The 20,168-nt window shown below is 35.8% G+C and overlaps 1 protein-coding gene across 12 annotated transcripts in view; it reads right to left on the reverse strand.

Moving 5' to 3' along the window:
• Positions 1 to 20,168, reverse strand: part of LOC138715547 (conserved oligomeric Golgi complex subunit 4-like) — a 104,458-nt gene that overhangs the window by 12,443 nt on the left and 71,847 nt on the right. For 10 of the 12 annotated variants that reach the window (XR_011336418.1, XR_011336419.1, XR_011336417.1 and 7 more), the window contains 3 exons: positions 19,009 to 19,165; positions 14,002 to 14,209; positions 11,316 to 11,471 (listed from right to left, as the gene is read on the reverse strand). Coding sequence is in view for 3 of the 12 variants with exons in the window: in XM_069848603.1 (XP_069704704.1) it covers positions 14,178 to 14,209; positions 19,009 to 19,165 (189 nt within the window). In the remaining 9 variants the exon portion in view is untranslated. The other 2 variants (XM_069848605.1, XM_069848602.1) reach the window with 2 other exon arrangements.

Genomic DNA, 20,168 nt, shown 5'->3' on the forward strand with positions numbered 1-20,168 from the left:
CTTGATAGATAAAAGAAGACACACTAGTATAGTAGACATTCGAACTTTCAGGGGGGCAGACTGTAATTCTGATCATTATTTGGTGATTGGAGAATTAAGAGAAAGATTATCAGTAGCCAAGCGAGTAGAGCAACAAGCTAATATTAGTAGATTCAATATTCTGAAATTAAAGGACAAGGAAACTAAGCAACGTTATCAGGTTGAAATTTCAAATAGGTTTGCTGCTTTAGCAACTGCTGACGAAGCTGGGGAAGAGTTAGATGTTAATAGCGTGTGGGACAATATCCGAGATAATATCAAAATTGCAGCTGAGCAGAGCATAGGTTATCATGAAACTAAGAAAAAGAAACCATGGTTTGATGAAGATTGTTCCACTGTAGTAGATAGAAGGAAACAGGCAAAATTGAAATTCTTACAGGATCCAATTGTGGAGAATAGAGATAATTATTTCAATGAAAGACGGGAAGCAAGTCGTACACTTAGGAATAAAAAGAGAGATTACTTGAAGGAAAAACTGAATGAGGTAGAAACAAATAGTAAAAATAAAAACATTCGAGATTTATATAAGGGTATAAAGGAATTTAAAAACGGATATCAGGCAAGGGTAAACGTGATCAAGGATGAGAATGGTGACTTGCTTGCAGACTCTCATTCAATCCTGAACAGATGGAAAAACTATTTTGGGCAACTACTAAATATACATTGGACAAATAGAAATTATCGGGACGAAATTGAAATACAAACTGCTGAGCCATTTATACTCGAACCCACACTTTCTGAAGTCGAAATTGCGATAGAAAATCTGAAAAATTATAAGTCTCCAGGTATCGATCAAATTCCAGCAGAATTAATACAAGAGGGTGGAAGCGCATTATCTAACGAAATTTATACGTTTGTACTTGCTATTTGGGAAAAGGAAACTGTACCAGAACAATGGAAGGAGTCCACAATCGTACCTATCTTTAAGAAGGAAGACAACACTAACTGTAGTAACTTTCGAGGAATATCACTTTGTTGATGTTGTACAAAATTTTGTCCAATATTCTTTTGAGAAGATTAACTCTGTATGTAGATGAAATTATTGGGGATCATCAGTGTGGTTTTAGGCGTAATAGATCACCTATTGGTCAGATACTTTGTATTCGACAGATAGTGGAGAAAAAATGGGAGTATAAGGGTACAGTGCATCACTTATTCATAGATTTCAAAAAGGCATATGACTCGGTTAAGAGAGAAGTTTATATGATAATCTTATTGAATTTGGTATTCCCAAGAAACTAGTTCGATTAATTAAAATGTGCCTCAGAGAAACATACAGCAGAGTCCGTATAGGTCAGTTTCTGTCAGATGCGTTTCCAATTTACTGTGGCCTAAAGCAAGGAGATGCACTATCACCTTTACTTTTTAACTTCGCTCTAGAATATGCCATTAGAAAAGTTCAGGATAACACAGAGGGTTTGAAATTGAACGGGTTACATCAGCTTCTTGTCTATGCGGATGACGTGAATATGTTAGGAGAAAATCCACAAACGATTAGGGAAAACGCGGAAATTCTAGTTGAAGCAAGTAAAGCTATAGGGATGGAAGTAGATCCCGAAAAGACTAAGTATATGATTATGTCTCGTGACCAGAATATTGTACGAAATGGAAATATAAAAATTGGAGATTTATCCTTTGAAGAGGTGGAAAAATTCAAATATCTTGGAGCAACAGTAACAAATATAAATGACACTCGGGAGGAAATTAAACGCAGAATAAATATGGGAAATCCCTGTTATTATTCGGTTGAGAAGCTTTTGTCATCTAGTCTGCTGTCAAAAAATCTGAAAGTTAGAATTTATAAAACAGTTATATTACCGGTTGTTCTGTATGGTTGTGAAACTTGGACTCTCACTTTGAGAGAGGAACAGAGATTAAGGGTATTTGAGAATAAGGTTCTTAGGAAAATATTTGGGGCTAAGAGGGATGAAGTTACAGGAGACTGGAGAACGTTACACAACGCAGAGCTGCACGCATTGTATTCTTCACCTGACATAATTAGGAACATAAAATCCAGACGTTTGAGATGGGCAGGACATGTAGCACATATGGGCGATTCCAGAAATGCATATAGAGTGTTAGTTGGGAGGCCGGAGGGAAAAAGACCTTTGGGGAGGCCGAGACGTAGGTGGGAAGATAATATTAAAATGAATTTGAGAGAGGTGGGATATTATGGTAGAGACTGGATTAATCTTGCACAGGATAGGGATCAATGGCGGGCTTATGAGAGGGCGGCAATGAACCTCCAGGTTCCTTAAAAGCCAGTAAGTAAGTAAGTACATAAGATAAGATATTAGTAAAAGTGCATTTGTAATTTCTCTCTAAATCTTTTCATTTCTGCATAATCGTACATTAATTTTGGTTGATAGGTATTCTCTGGAACACCATATGTGTGGCTGGCTTCAGATGATGAAATGTCTATTGTGTGTTCAAAACATTCTTGTGGATAACAATAGTTTGTTATTATTTGTAATCAAATATATAGCTACACTGGACATAGAAGAGCTACAAACAATTAAACAAAATGATAAGATCATAAACATATGTCCTACAGTTAGCTCTCCAATCACCACGAGGCTATCCAGGCCTGAGAAGACCAGAATAGTATTGAAAAGGTCAATAGCATTTTGTAAGATATGGAACAGACCTTCAAGATCTCTGAATCGGTTGAGGACAGAAAATTAGGCACTGTTAAACTATATATCAAATCTGAAAAATACTCATTTACTTTTATTTTATTTTATTGGGTTATTTTACGACGCTGTATCAACATCTCAGGTTATTTAGCGTCTGAATGATATGAAGGTGATAATGCCGGTGAAATGAGTCCGGGGTCCAGCACCGAAAGTTACCCAGCAACTAATTTATTCATACATATAAATTTAATAAAATAATAGTAATACAAAGTTATATGCTTCGGTAATGAATTGTGTTAATGTGTTCCCGCATCTCAACGACACACTTGATTTCCCTCTGAAAATCGAATACAGAAAACTAGTTACGTTTGCCAGATTGTACGTTTTTCCAGTTTTCTTACTTTTTTTACCTTAAAATAAATCTTCCATAATTTGAAAGCCATCTATGTTTTTCCTCCGCAATATAATTATTTTCAACATGGAATCTATTCGCCTATATACACACATTTATTTTGTGTTTGTGTTTAAAAAGAAGTAGACCTGATGGCTTGTTAGGAATGGTAATGACCTTACACCTTAAACAATAAACAATCAATTATATGCTACTAAATCTCTCGGAACTTCATATACATCTTCCTTATTTTTATATGCAAACCTTTCTTTCTTTCTTTTTTTTTTAATTAAAACAAATCTAGCAATCCTAAAACTGGTTTTTATGTATTTTATTTCTCTAGTGCAGCATGATGTCCCAACAACTTTCAGTTACAACAGCGCCGGGCATGAGAGCGGCTCTGTTTAGCCGGCCAGAGCTGCTCTCGTTCTTCAATTGCAAGCCGGAGCAGAACGCTCACGCAGTGGCGGACTCGCATTACAGCTACCTTCCCTGCATTAATATAACAAGAGCCATTGTTGTTCTAGTCATTCAGTCTGTCAGTACATAATAGTTTATAAGAATATCACATCAATCCATTGTAAGTATAGACTTTATAACACTCTTATTAATTTAAGGCACGGGCCTCCAAAAGGATCGTCTGCGCCGAATCACTTGCAAGATGCTACTTGCATAAGCTCATGACCTGGGGTGGGAGAGTTGAAGATGTGGACAGCGACAGGTGTGTTAACTAGAACAGTGGCGGTTTATTGTACGCTAGACATCACTGGGGAAGTTCGTGTACTTTTACTCAATGAAAATCACAATTTGTTAATAACACAAATAAAAATACAAATAAATATATAAACAAACTATAGACATTGGAACAATATGACAACTACTCGTGGTATAAACAATTAAATTCAAAACACTTTGAAAATAAACAATTATTAGGAACTACAAGTCCCATGGAAATTGAAATTAAATACATAATCATCATTAGTCTGATGTAAAAATAAACCAATATATTTGTCTACGTATAATAATGAATGAAATGCTTTCTACTGAAATTAGCCTCTTCAGTTCCATATATTTGTTTCAGCAATATTGCATTGAAATCCGGAGTTACATCACACACTGCCAACCATAATTGGTCGTCCATCATGCGGGTCCTACATTTTGACTTTGCGCTGTTTCGAGTTTTGTTTATATTACGTATCAACACATCCATGACGTGCTGAAAATTCAAAGTTTTCTCACAAAGCGCTTCTTGATGAAGAATGCAATGTACTATGTAGAAATCTGATAAACCTCTTTCGTTAAGAAACACTTTTAGTCTGCCAATTAAACTCTTTATTTAACAAAGATAAATTCCCCCAAAAAAGAATTAATGTGTTACAAAATTAGATTAATCAATGACGACAGTGTACGCTGGCTTTATCAAAAAAGACTTGAACAAAAAATGTTAGAAACACCTGAAGATGAAGACATTCACAAAGAATGGGAAAATATTAAAACTCAAATATCACAGGCAGCCATGGAGAGCATCGGAAAATATAAGGCTTTCACACAAAAGAAAAAATTAAGATCATGGGATGATGAAATTAAGATCATAAAAAATAAAAACATAGCTTATAGAAAATACCTTCAAATAAAATCCGTCAATGATGAAATAGATTATAAACATAAAAGGGCGATAGCTAACAGAGAAATTAGAAAACGACACAGGCAATCATGGAAAGAGTTTATATCTTTTTTAGAAACTGACATTCATAAAATGAAACCCAATACATATAAAATTTTAAAATACATGAACAGAGACATAAAGGAATCCGCCAAGATAAACCCTTGCCCCAAAATAGAAACATTCCTAGACTTTTACAAAAACTTATGGAACAATCCTACTTTTGATTCAAAATTATGGGACACAAAAAACCCAGATGAACAATGCATTACAAAAGAAGAACTACAAGAAGCATTAAAGAAGACGAAAAATAGTAAATCACCTGGAGAAGATAACCTAAATTCAGAATTGTATAAATATGCAGGAGATCTATTTCAGGAAAGATTACTAAGATTTCTAAACAGAATATATCTGACTGCCACTTTACCGGAAGAATGGAAAAATAGTGTAATTATTCCCATATATAAAACAGGAGATAAACAAAATGTTGAAAACTATAGAGGGATTAGTATCCTCAACACATGTTATAAGATATTTAGTAGGATTTTAAATGAAAAATTAAAAAAACATGCAGAAACTTTCCTTCTGGAGTGTCAAAATGGCTTTAGAAAAGGAAGATCATGTGTAGATCCATTATTTAGTATCAAACTATTGTTAGAAAAAAGAAGAGAATTTAATTTAGAAACCCATATAGCTTTTATTGATTTTGTGAAAGCTTTTGATGAAGTCCGGAGAGACCTTTTATTCGACATATTACAAGATAAAAATATTCCAAATTTGCTATTACAAAATATAATAGAAATCTACACAGACAGCAAAATAAGTGTCAAAATAAATAACTGTATATCCAAAAGAAAATTAGTTAATAATGGAGTTCGACAAGGTTGTCCACTATCACCAACTTTATTTAATATTTATATAAATGAAATTATTTTAAAATGGAACCAAATCTACACATCAGGAATCAAAATAACCAGTGCTCTAACATTAAATACCTTACTCTATGCCGATGATCAAGTCATAATTTCCAATTCAGAGGATAATTTACAAAGAGGATTGTATACATTAAATAAAAATATTAAAAGATTTTGGGATGGAAATTTCAGCACAAAAATCAAAAGTAATGGCATTTTTAGGACAAGACCCAGTCAGAAGATAATACACAATAACCAATGCCTCGAACAAGTGCAAAATTTCAATTATCTGGGTTGTGAAATATCTTATCAAAATGAAAAAGATATGAACAAGAAAATTACCAAATTTACACAAATTCTAGGAATAACATTCCATACATTAAAAGCTAAATTAGTACAAAAATCTACAAGAATAAAAATATATAATACACTAGCATTGCCCTCCCTTTTATACGGAAGCAAGATTTGGACATTAAAGAAAAAAGACATGAACAGAATCAAAGCAACGGAAATGAAATTTTTCAGGACAGCAGGATATACTCTTTTAGACCGAAAAAGGAATGAAGAAATTTTAGAACAATTAGACAGTAGAAGAAAAAATCAGCAGATACAAATTCAATTGGCTAGATCATGTAAGAAGATTGGAAAATTCAAGAATCCCAAAAATTATGATGCAGTATAAACCTAGAGGACATCGTCGACCAGGAAGACCTTTAAGAAGACTGCTAGATGGGGCCGAAACAGGTCTACAGAGGCCTAATTCGTGAAGGATGATGATGATGATGATGATGATGATTAAACTCTTTTTCTCGGGAACAACGCAACAGGCTCCATTAGTTGCCATGGACACTAGCTTTGACTACTGTAAATAATAATTATGTTTATGTAGGCATGAGCAAAGGCCATTGAATATTTCTTCTCCAGTGGTGGTCTAATAAATATTCCTCACATCAATCTGTTTGTCAACACCGCCAGATAACTGAGCTGTGCGTATTGAATCATTGCTTTCATCACAAGCGAGAGAAAAATGTTGTTGTTGTTTTCTAATGCCAGGCATTTGACAATAAAGTCATTTGACCTCTTGCACTCCAATATTTTTCAAAGATATTGTCATGGTTAGCCACTGACGCACAGATTTTGAGGTGTTCCGAATCCATTTCTTGGTTTGAGTTGCACAATGGGCAGTTAGGGGACTGATATATTCCAATTCTATGCAGGTGTTTGGCCAAACAATCATGGCCTGTTGCCAATCTAAATGCAGCTACAGATGATTTGCGTGGTAAATCGGGAATCAACTGTGGATTATGATGCAGAGAGTTCCATTTTTTCCATTGAGATTGTGTTATCAAATTTTGTTTGTTGAAGTCTAAGTATGTAGATTTAATAAATCTTTTCACAGAGTAATACGTAGATTTAGTAACAGGTCTGTAAGTAGCAGTGCTGCCCTTCTTTGCTAAAGCATCCGCATTCTCGTTTCCCAGGATTCCACAATGGGATGGTATCCATTGGAATACAATTCTTTTATTGAGTGATATTAATTGAGAGAGCATTTTAGTTATTTCTGCTATTTGAGATGAAGGTGTATGTCTATAGACTATTGATAGAATAGCTGCTTTGGAGTCTGACAATATAACTACATTCTTAAATTTATTGATGTGGCATAGAAGATTCCTGAGACTTTCACTTATTGCAGTGATTTCTCCATCAAAACTTGTTGTTCCATAACCAAGAGATCTATAAAGTGAGAAGAGACAGCACGTAACACCTGCACCTGCACCTTGTTCCCTGGAGATCAAGATCCGTCAGTGCATAAATGAAGCCAGTTTTGTGGAGGGTACCTAATATTAATTGTCTCTGAAGACAATTGTTTCATTATTTGAGTGTTCACTTCTGATTTCAGTATTTCTTGTGTTAAATTTAGATTATACTCTATATTTAAGAGTGTTAAAGGGTTTGGTTTAATTTGTAAGTTTTCTTTTAAATTCGGGACATTGATTTTCTGTTTTAATTCTTGAACCATGGATATGAAACTTTTTTGAGTTTTTAATCTACATAGAGGACAGTTAAAGTTAAGTGTTGGTTATTTTAAACAAAATTATGTTGGAAAAATGAAAAAAATCTTAACAAAACGTTAAAAATAAACCAGCTGTTAATTTCACATTTGTCAAGCCAAATTAAACATTATTTGGAAAAATTGGCCATAATTATATGATTATGTCTCGTGACCAGAATATAGTACGAAATAGAACTATAAAAATTGGAGATTTATCCTTCGAAGAGGTCGAAAAATTCAAATATCTTGGAGCAACAGTAACAAACATAAATGACACTCGGGAGGAAATTAAACGCAGAATAAATATGGGAAATGCGTATTATTATTCGGTTGAGAAGCTTTTGTCATCTAGTCTTCTGTCAAAAAATCTGAAAGTTAGAATTTATAAAACAGTTATATTACCGGTTGTTCTGTATGGTCGTGAAACTTGGACTCTCACTTTGAGAGAGGAACAGAGATTAAGGGTGTTTGAGAATAAGGTTCTTAGGAAAATATTTGGGGCTAAGAGGGATGAAGTTACAGGAGAATGGAGAAAGTTACACAACACAGAACTGCAAGCATTGTATACTTCACCTGACATAATTAAGACCAAAAATCCAGACGTTTGAGATGGGCAGGACATGTAGCACGTATGGGCGAATCCAGAAATGCATATAGAGTGTTAGTTGGGAGGCTGGAGGGCAAAAGACCTTTGGGGAGGCCGAGACGTAGATGGGAAGATAATATTAAAATGGATTTGAGGGAGGTGGGATATGATGGTAGAGACTGGATTAATCTTGCTCAGGATAGGGACCAATGGCAGGCTTATGTGAGGGCGCCAATGAACCTCCAGGTTCCTTAAAAGCCAGTAAGTAAGTAAGTAAGTATTCTTATGGTAATTTGGCTGGGCCTTAATAGATTATTCCTTAAAAACGGAATTTCTTAAAAGTGGCAATGTTAAAAAGAGGTTTTACCAGTCTAATATCATACAGTCACGAAGTTTGAGATGATATTTGGCATTTCTCGTGATACAGCGCTGCAAGCAGTTAGCAACTCGGAGTACTAGGAACAATAGACTGTGCCGTACTATTCCACATTGTTCCCTGTGAAGAAAAGTTGTGTAAACTGTGAAATGTTCATTATCGGTTGTAATAAATGTTAATGGCTAAAATATAATAATTGGAATAATAATATGGGACAAGAAAGAGACGTTTGTAGTGCTATAAACTGTAAGAAAAACAGGCCAGAATTATCCTTCTTCCAAAAGAGCCAGCAAGGTGAGTTCATAAAACATACTATGTACCGTACTTCATGAAAATAATAAATAAACCTTATGTATTTAATATTTCAATAAAGGAAGGAAAGTGTCAAAAACACAATAACGAAAGTATAATACATTTTGTCGTCTGCTAGGGAAGGGGTATGTGATGAGTAGAGCTCTATATAGAGAGAGTACTGCAAAGGTCGGTGGCTGTTCCCAAGCGCTCGCTCTGTTAACATTGCTGGAATAGCGAAATTGACGCTCTCTGCTGCAAATTCCATTCTAGGACACTGAAATAATTGTAAATACACTGACATGTAGCTAAATGTCTCACGCATGACCTATGAACTTTTAAATGTAACATCTCAATTAGAAGCATTGCAAATACATGTTACTCGTGTATAAGCTCTGGCAAAGAGAGAGAGTAAATGTACAATGTAGACCTACTGCAAGTATTACGGTACCTCTTTTTAGCAAATATATTTTGTCATCATTTAGAGACTTATCTAACCTCTCTGTCTGTGATTCGTTTTCTTTCAAGGCTTTGTTTAACTTATTTTTGATCACATCAAGCACACCAATTCCAGGCCACAGCTGCATTCTCCTGGTGGAATGGGTGAATCTGCAGTGCTGCTAGCCTGTGTCATATTTAAAATGAAAAATAAGAAAGCTGCAGGCCTAATACAAATTTTATTATTTAATTATATATTGTCATAATATAATTAAGATATATAATATATTGTATTATATTATGTTAAATTTTATTGATTTATTTTATATATTATTATATTATATCTGCAGTGCCTGGGAAAAGTGACACAAGTCAGTTTCCACAAACCTTTTTTGATAATTTATTGACAACTTACACTGGTTTATGTCGATTTGATTTTTTTCTCTATGAATTATTGTAATGGGAGAAATACTTATGTCTCTTTTTCCAAACGAGCAGATGTTCTGTAAGTTGTCAATAAATTATCAAGAAAGGTTTGTGGAAACTGACTTGTGTCACTTTTCCCAGGCACTGCAGATACTATATTATATTATGTATAGGAAATAATCACTATTTGTGAGGAAATAAACCAGCATTAATACCATACTCACTTCGCATAATCGGAAGTGTTCATTTGCACCAGTTCATCCTTGCCCTTGTACACCTTCCTCTTGCCTTGTGTTACATTCCGTGCACAACACTGAGGCATTTTACTGTCTTTGAACTAAGAAGAAAACTGCTATTTAATTCAGTTTAATGGTTTTCTTATGCTAGTACTAGTAGGCGAGGTCACTTGAAGAACCAATCAGAGTGCCGTATTGTTGGCAAGCGGCAAGGAAAACAGTTGCTATACTCTGTCTATAGTGATGAGGTGATCCTAATGGTTAGCAGCTAAAGTTCAACTGTCACTGGATGCATATAGCTTTGTGACTGTATGCACTAGACTGTGATGTCTCTTGCTACCCTAAATTGAAATTTCTGTAGTGTTGTCTGTGATTTTTGTTCATGGTTTTATTATTCTTGCAGATGGGAGATAAAATAGTCCACTTCCACGTGGTATTCCTTAGACTAGCTCAGTAACTCTTCCAAAAGTTAACAACAGAAAACCACAATTTTACGGAAGGTAAATCAATACAAAATGAATTGCTACACTGACAAGAACACATTCGCAGTAACAATTAAAAAATACTCTGCATGCTTATTTTCCTATTTCTACAAGGTGTTAATCCTTTTCAAAAACCCTGTTTATTAAACAAACAGCATTCTGTTTTACTGTACCAGATACTGGAAATACAATAACAATGTCAACGCATAATGCTGCTCTTCAGTTTAATTAGCGTGCGAGTCGCAGCAGTGTGACACAGGAAGAACTGCAACCTAACAAATATATATATTCTGTAGTGACAGACGCTTCACCAACAAGAGTCTCACAATAATTCTCGTTACATATTGCAATGGCAGAAAATAAGGTGAAGTCAGAGACTTTATGTCTATTCTATTAAAATGCTTCTTAAACATTTTACTTTATGGCTGATAATTTGAGCACTAGCACAAAATAAATACGATAAAATATACAGGTAGCTGAAATGAAAGTTTTGAATGAAAATGTAAGAGTTGAGTTTCAAATAAATTCGGTAACGAAGTTGTAGGATCCAGCGCGAAATCGGCAGAACATTATTTACTCAGAATGAAAAAAACTACAGACTACTTAAAACAGCTTCCTATTACAATCCAAAGACTAAACAAGATCAATAAGAGAACAGATCCGGTGAACACTGAAAGAGCTGTAAAGCTAAAAATTTCACAATGTCTAGACTCTGAAGTGTAGAAAAAGAAAGTGACACCACAAGTCCATATTTACACGAAAGGTAGGTGCTAACTCTACTTACCTTATAATTTCCTAACTATGAAGTAGACATACTGGATGTCTGTAAACCCTCTTCTAGCTGCAGCCTTCATGAAGCTCCTGCATGCGGTGGCAGAGCTCACTTCCCGCAGCATGGCTTCCAGAGCACTTCGATTAGCACACCAATTTCCAAGTCATTCTTGAACAAAGTAGAACGAGTAAGGTAACACAAACAAGCAAATGTAGTCAAACTACTATCAACAACAAGCACAAAAAACATCATTATGAGCTCTTGTTCCATCAAGGGTGTGGGAGATGTCAGTGAAAGCTTCACAGCATCCTTACATTTCATTGAAGTTATTAAACCACATTTATCTATAACAAATTACAAATATTCTTAAAATATAGCTGCAATATAATAAATAATTAATACAGTTGTATGAACACAATATTTTCATCAAGGCTTCTTTAATCAGACATGTTTTGGGTTACTGCTGTCCCATCATCAGTAATTAACAGTGGTCCTCACATAAGTCCGCCAGCGGTCCCTATCCTGTGCAACATTAATCCAGTCTCTATCATCATATCCCACCTCCCTCAAATCCATTTTAATATTATCCTCCTCCCAACTATGTTTCGGCGTTCCCAAAGGTCTTTTTCCCTCCAGCCTCCCAACTAACACTCTATATGCATTTCTGGATTTGCCCATACATGCTACATGCCCTGCCCATCTCAAACGTCTGGATTTAATGTTCCTAATGATGTCAGGTGAAGAATACAATGCGTGCAGTTCTGTGTTGTGTAACTTTCTCCATTCTCCTGTAACTTCATCTCTCTTAGCCCCAAATATTTTCCTAAGCACCTTATGCTCAAACACCCTTAATCTCTGTTCCTCTCTCAAAGTGAGAGTCCAAGTTTCACAACCATACAGAACAACCGGTAATATAACTGTTTTATAAATTCTAACTTTCAGATTTTTTGACAGCAGACTGGATGACAAAAGCTTCTCAACCGAATAATAACAGGCATTTCCCATATTTATTCTGCATTTAATTTCCTCCCAAGTGTCATTTATATTTGTTACTGTTGCTCCAAGATATTTGAATTTTCCCACCTCTAGGAATGATAAATTTCCAATTTTTATATTTTCATTTCGTACATGAGACATAATCATATACTTTGTCTTTTCGGGATTTACTTCCAAACCTATTGTTTTACTTGCTTCAAGTAAAATTCCCGTATTTTCCTTAATCATTTACTTTCTGATAGCCAGGCGGCACTAAAGGCGATTGAATCGCCTTTAGTCAAGTCGAAACTGGTACTGGAGTGCCGGAATACCCTCATGACACTGGCAAACACTAACTCGGTTCATCTGAGGTGGGTACCAGGACATGCAGGGATTCACGGAAACGAGAAGGCGGATGAGGCTGCTAAAGATGGAGCTGAGACCCCATTTATAGGACCAGAACCTGTGTTGGGACTATCTTCAAGACCAATTAAGCAGGTCATCAGGGATTGGGCTCACAGACGACATATTAGCTACTGGAACTCAATTAAGGGCTGTAATCACAGCAAGGCCCTTATCAAAGGTCTTGCAAGGACAAAATCGAATGAGCTGCTGAGACTTAGCAAAAAGCAGCTCTCTTGGGCAACAGGATTTCTTACAGGACTTATACAGGATGGGACTTATTACTGACCCACTGTGTATAAGATGTTCACAAGGAGATGAGTCAGTAACTCATCTGCTATGCGTTTGTAATGCGCTTGCACAACAAAGATCTCTCTTTTTTGGGAGTCACTTTCCAAAACTTGAAGAGATCTCAAAGGTCCCAATCCAAAGTTTGATACAGTTCATAAAGAACTTGAAACTTTTGGACTGAAAGGCATGAAAGACGGGGATGCGCAATAGATCTTATAGGTCGCAGTGCTTGGGCTGGAAGGAACACCGCTGTTAAATCTAATCTAATCTAATCTTCCTTAATCATTTGTGGATTTTCCCCTAACATATTCATGTCATCCGCATAGACAAGCAGCTGATGTAACCCATTCAATTCCAAACCCTCTCTGTGATCCTGAACTTTCCTAATGGCATATTCTAGAGCAAAGTTAAAAAGTAAAGGTGATAGTGCATCTCCTTGATTTAGCCTGCAGTGAATTGGAAAAACATCTGACAGAAACTGGCATATATGGACTCTGCTGCACATTTCACTGAGACACATTTTAATTAATAGAACTAGTTTCTTTGGAATACCAACTTCTGTAAGACTATTATATAAAACTTCCCTCTTAACAGAGTCATATGCCTTTTTCAAATCTATGAATAACTGATGTACTGTACACTTATACTCCTATTTTTTCTCCAATATCTGTCGAATACAAAAAATCTTATCAATAGTTGATCTTTTACGCCTAAAACCACATTGATGGTTCCCAATAATTTCATCTACATGGAGTTAACCTTAACAAAAGAATATTGGACAAAATTTTGTACGACGTCAACAAAAGTGATATTCCTCGAAAGTTAATATCGTTAGTCTTGTCTCCCTTCTTAAAAATAGGTACAATTATGGAATCCTTCCATTGTTCTGATACACTTTCCTTTTCCCAAATAGCAAGCACAATGTATTAAAAAGTAAAAATGTCTGACTTCTTAGTAAGGACGGCTGCCTCTTCCGCTCTCCAAAGCTGTCCCTGATAGTCAGTATAGCAGGGGAATTATTGTGACTTACCATAATTCTCCTTCTAATGAAACGAACACAGAGTTCAGCACGTGAGTGCATGATAGTTAGTTCTCCAACTCCTTGGGCTCTAGCTGGTCTGGATATTACTGCTGCGTTCATTGTTGCGCTATCTTTTCCAAAAACGATGTTTGCTAAACTCAGACACGACTCGTTTGCTCTGATGATCACATTCCCTTTGAAGATGTCAGCAATCTTCCTGTATAAGAAAGAATACATATTATCTCACGTCCTATAATGAGACAACTCAACTTCATAATAATATCGTCACTACAAAAGTTCCTTTTTAATCAGAGAATATGAAAACATTAATGTTAATTGTGGGTTTTAGGCTTTATAATTTATTTTCCAAGTTTCACATCCCAGTACCATTCAGCAATGAACACTTCACGATTAACATTAAACTGTCGATACAATGTGAAAGAACAGTTAAGTGAAACATAATGAAATTAATATTTTGTTCTTTTCTAATTTTCTATGCTTACCTCTTGTCCAAATGTCATGGGTTCTAATCTTGCCGAAAGCAATGAAATTTTAGGGGGAATATAATATCTAAGTGTGGACTATATCAAATTAGGAAACTGTAAAAGATTTCTCTGTTAATGAATAAAAACGAATAAAAGCAAAATTCTATGTTCAACCCCATCCATTAGATGTACTCAAGTTTCAACTTTTCTTAGCATTGAGGAGACCTCTAGTAGGAAAGGAATGGACACATTTTTACTCAAAATCTTATTATCCACAGTATTCTGTGGTGCACAAACTGAAAATGGATATCAGCGGAGCCCAGATTTCCATGTTTTTATATAAACTTGTTACACTTCTCAAATATTTGTTTTATACCTTACCGATTCCAAATAACCATACTTTTCCGTGCCTGTGTGCATGTTTTGGCCTTTTTGGGAGTAAATTCATGCAAAATGCATGTTTTGAAGATATTAGATTTAATAGCACATATTTAGAAATTTATTTTGTATGTTATGTTCTTTTTTCTGGATCTAGTGGATATTTTATGTTAACTTGCATAATAGTGCCTTTTATGAATGTTGCTTCGTAAAATCTGGTATTTCCACGTTATTTGTTTATTGAGAAAAAAAATAAAAGAAAGCTCCCCGTAATATGGTTTTGTAGCATCAAAAGGCTTTGCACTAATCCCTCCCTTTGTTACACTGAAATTTCCAACCCCAACTCTCTCTCATTACAAGCCAGGGACCAAAATATTGAAAGAAAGGAAGCCAGAAGCAGCATGCTTGCAAACTGCAATTTAGTATACTTTTGTGTCAAATTGTGAAGTGTTGCTGTAGCTCCTGTTAGAACTGCAAGAATAAATCTTCTGTTAAAATGCATTGAGGAAAAGGAATTTCTAAAAACAGACAGTGATGCAGTTTATTGTGATTGTTGTAATAAAGACGTAAGCACTTGTGTATTTTGGGGCGCATCGCAGTTAAGATGTAACGCTGCAAAGCCGGAAGGTCGCGGGTTCGATTCTCCATGGGGTCATTACCATGCGGAAATGCAAAAGACTTACAATTCGACCTCACTTTGACCCAAATTTCATCTCTTAAGTATGCATCTGCCACTTCTTGTGATGTAGAAAGATCATTTTCTGTGTCCAAGAATGTGCTTCAGATAAACACATGAGCTTAAGTGAAGAAAATTTTGAGAAATTAGTTGTAGTAAGCTTATGTTGTTTCAAAATAAAATATAAATGTGACATCATGTAGAACTCAATTTTGATAGTGCATATTTTTAATGTTTCTTTCACTTCATTGTGCATGTCTTGTCATATGACAGTGCACGAATGCATGCATGTTTTAAAATTTGACAGTGCATGGAAATCCGGCTCTAGATATCAGTTAAGCCGAGACAAGAGAACAAGAGCCAAAGATATTAGAGAATTTTCACACTCCGCCTGTCTGTAATTCTTTAATGTTATCATGACGCCATTATTTGCAGAGCCTATCAGAATCAAGATATATATGCTAGTGTAATAAGTAAAGTGCAGATTTCTAAGCACAATCAAACAGTAAAATAAGCACGAAAAATGGTGAAAAGAAGCACCAAAATAAGCAAAAACGAATACACGGAAACAGCAAAATAAGAACGAAAAATGGTGAAAATAGACACCAAAATAAGCAAAAACGAATACACGGAAATACGATGATAAATTATTTGCTTCGTAGAACTCTTCCCTTATTGAAGGCTGTCACCTGGAAACAAGAAGATCCACGTCTTTGTACTGACTTCCAACAGTTTGAGTGATACAATGCAAGGCACGTCAAGTGAACTAATTTAGGATAAAGAACTTTTAAACCAGCTCCCGCTTTAACAATATATGCAGGAACATCACTGAGAAATAACAATAAATTGTCATACCGAATCCCTTCCAGCCACAAGAAAAGTAACGAGTCGTTGAAAAATTTTGCAACAGTGGAATGATTTACTCAGTCAAGCAGCTATTTGTATATTAAGAAGAAATGATCTGCTGCCTGCTTCCCACTACAGCACTACACACGCACTGTCTCGACGCATCTGTGGTTTCATCAATAGAAATTCGTATGTTTTCGTGCTTCAGTTTATCCCGAATATTACAAATTACTTCTTGAAAACACTGTGGCACATAGTTATTGGGCGATGTAGATTCGTCTGGGACCCTTTTGTTTGTGAATTCTTCTAAAAATACCCGAAGCTGCACATTATTCAATTTCCACAACGAATGTCGGAACCCACTAATGCTAAACACGAGTCTCTGAAAAATGTATCATTAGAACTCGACTGTACACTGCTTTCAATCAGTTGCTGGTTTAACTTAGATTTATTCTTAAACCTCTCCTCATGCCGCATTGCATTAATATGCTGCACAGTGCCATATTTTTTCTTCGCAGAATCACTTTCTTCACACACCAAACAAAATAAGACACTGCTGCCTCACTGGAAATATTACTCCCAAACTCATTTACGCGTTTGCGTAAGAATGCTGATTGAGAGGTTTTTGTGGGTGGCATTCCGTAACTACAACTGCAGCAATCACACACAGCTTATTGAACCAACACATATTGCACAACTTGCACACTGCAGCTTGGAACTCGGGGATTCACCATCCATGCACATGACATTCCTTAACTACAACAGCAGCAATCACACACACCTCATTGAACCAAAGCGTATTGCACAACTTGCACACTGCAGCTTGGAACTCGGGGATTCACCATCCATGCACATGACATTCCTTAACTACAACAGCAGCAATCACACAGCTTATTGAACCAATGCGTATTGCACAACTTGCACACTGCAGCTTGGAACTCGGGGATTCACCATCCATGCACATGACATTCCTTAACTACAACAGCAGCAATCACACAGCTTATTGAACCAACGCGTATTGCACAACTTGCACACTGCAGCTTGGAACTCGGGGATTCACCATCCATGCACATGACATTCCTTAACTACAACAGCAGCAATCACACACACCTCATTGAACCAACGCGTATTGCACAACTTGCACACTGCAGCTTGGAACTCGGGGATTCACCATCCAGGCACATGACATCATTCTGATAACGCGATAAGTGCGATAACCGATTGATCTGCCTAGTCGCAGAAGCTTGGCGGGGAATCCCAAGGTTCTCTAATTAGAACTACGCAGTATTATTTCGCATCATCCTGGGTCATATCCTAGCATTGCTTTCTTACGCATTCGACTGAAGTTAATTTTTATTAGCCAATAAAAAAAATGGAATCAGTGATAAATGGCAGCTAGGTGTGAAATAACACACTTTTAAAATTACAGCTTTGGGTAAAATATGCAGTTTGAATTAAAAATCGTAAAATAAGGAAGCAAAACGTTTTCCTGCGAAATAAGAATTTATAAGCACTAATAAAACATAGCTAAAACTTCTTATCTAGGTGTGTCTTACGAGGTATAATCTTTCTGCTTACCTTTAACAGTGTGGAAAAGAATGTGCATTTTGCTTAGAAATCCGGGCTTTAGTAATAAGCAGATAACGTGAACCTTAATGCTGTGATGAAACAACGGCTGGGCTGCTCCTTTGAGATTGAATATTACCAACAATATCAGGGTGCTGCCAGTGCTGTCATGGTAATTTTTTTCTTGGTCATACGCCCCACCCTTGGTTTCTCCCTTGAACTATATTCTACTCTCCTCTCTCTATCTCTCAGACTGTCATTTAATGATTGTTTAATATTAAAGAAGAAGTAAAGAAATTGTTTTGCTTTACATTTTAATTGTACAAGATATAAAGAATACACCATGTAGCCCCACCATAGATGCACACTTGTCTCATGAATCTTGGAGTGTGTATTTGCAGCACTTCTTGTTTTTCAACCATAATTTTATATAATTGTGGATTCCAGTGCTGCAGAGGTGGACGATTTTTGTTTATGAACATCAAACAAAATACATTAGGAACAGCAAGAGATGATCTAAGATCTGTACAGATCTCCGTGTACAAAACTTAGGCACCCATATGCTGTATGGCTCCATACAGATAAAATTTTTTTTTCCCCATACGATTAAATAAAAAAATTGTGGGTTTCCATATGATGTATCGCCTCCATGATGCTGGATGCTGCTCTTTCTTCTGAAAACATTTGCATCAACAAAATGTCTTCTACACCTAAATCTTCATATAATGCCACAATATGTAGCCTTTCTTCCATTTCCTTATGAAGGAGAAACATATACAATTAAGATGACTTAACAATAACAATAAACAAATGAGCGCGAATGTTATTGATGACTCAGCGGATTTGGAGGTATTTTCTATTCATGATGAAGCTGCTGTCATTACAAAAAAAATGTATTTTGATTGTTTTCAATTTCTATTTTATACAGATGTAATAGTAAATAATTGTATATTATTATTAACCTGGTATATTTGACATAAAAATCTTCATGGCAATACTAATTACGTTTCAGACGAAAGCATAACATGTTCAAAAAATATTTGGAATACAAAAATATTCACAAACCATAATAAGTCTCCACAAGAGGTTGATGAATTTCACTGATCCGAGCAATTCCTTCAAACAGTAGAGTCAACGTATCAGCATAGATAACACTAGCTCGCTTATTAGAAGGGTTCGTCTCCAAGGCAACTAGCAGATTCTGATGAGCTGTTTCTTGAAGCTACAAATAAAAAAGGTAAGTGCTACAATTGTACAAAATGTATAAGCATAACATATTTCTTAGTTTGCTTTCCACCTCAGAAAATATGTTACTTCAAAAGAGATGCAATTCCACCGAAAAAGTACAGAAAACACCTTTAATACACAGTATATACACACCTAAGAACAGGCCAAACATTCTATGTCTATGTCGATAAGTGTGAGCTAGTAAATGTTCTTAACCCATTTATGCCCAGGTGGGTCGTTTTCGACCCATTGATTAAAATTATTTTCCACGCGAATTATTCTAGGCAACACTACGTATCTACTTTTCTTAGATGCACAAAGGTACAATGCACTTGTGAAACACGCGGGAAACCAACAAACCACGTCATTATTGCGCGGGAACTTGCCGAATAAATATGACGCAACTACCGTCTGCCTTGGAGAAGAAAAAGTGAGTAAAAACTCTGTTCAATCCGTGAATTTTATTAACCATCAGTGTTTCCTGCCAAGAAGATACAGGAGAATATGTATCTTGTATGTTTTTGTCAATATTTACGCTATTTGCTGTACAGTAGGGCTTAGAATTTAGTGTGGGTCGACAACGACCCACTAAGCACTTATTCAAGAATTACCTTTCACATAGCTTTTCATTATGAAATCATTTTGTTTTCTTATTATTTTCCTTTGAGCGATGTTTTTACGAACAACTACCTCAATAGAAGTTTGTGTAAGGATTAGGAGTGCTTTTGGGAATGATAATTCTTATGGCACTTCTCAGAATATCTCAGGCTTATTACCGCTTTCATTTACAACATTGTTTTATTTGTGTAATGTTATATCTCACTGCTTGGGATGCACTCTGGATAGTCTTTGACGAACTAAGTAGTTCATAATTCTCGGCACTAGCGGCACCTATGAGAGAGAGAGCCGAGTGTGAATAACAATCAGAATGACCCCGTTTTGTCTTTTCATTCTCTTCATGAGAGTCCCCTACTGGCCCCATCTGAAAACTGAGATCC

The sequence above is a fragment of the Periplaneta americana genome, chromosome 15, assembly GCF_040183065.1.
Source record: "Periplaneta americana isolate PAMFEO1 chromosome 15, P.americana_PAMFEO1_priV1, whole genome shotgun sequence".
NCBI classification, from domain to species: domain Eukaryota; kingdom Metazoa; phylum Arthropoda; class Insecta; order Blattodea; family Blattidae; genus Periplaneta; species Periplaneta americana.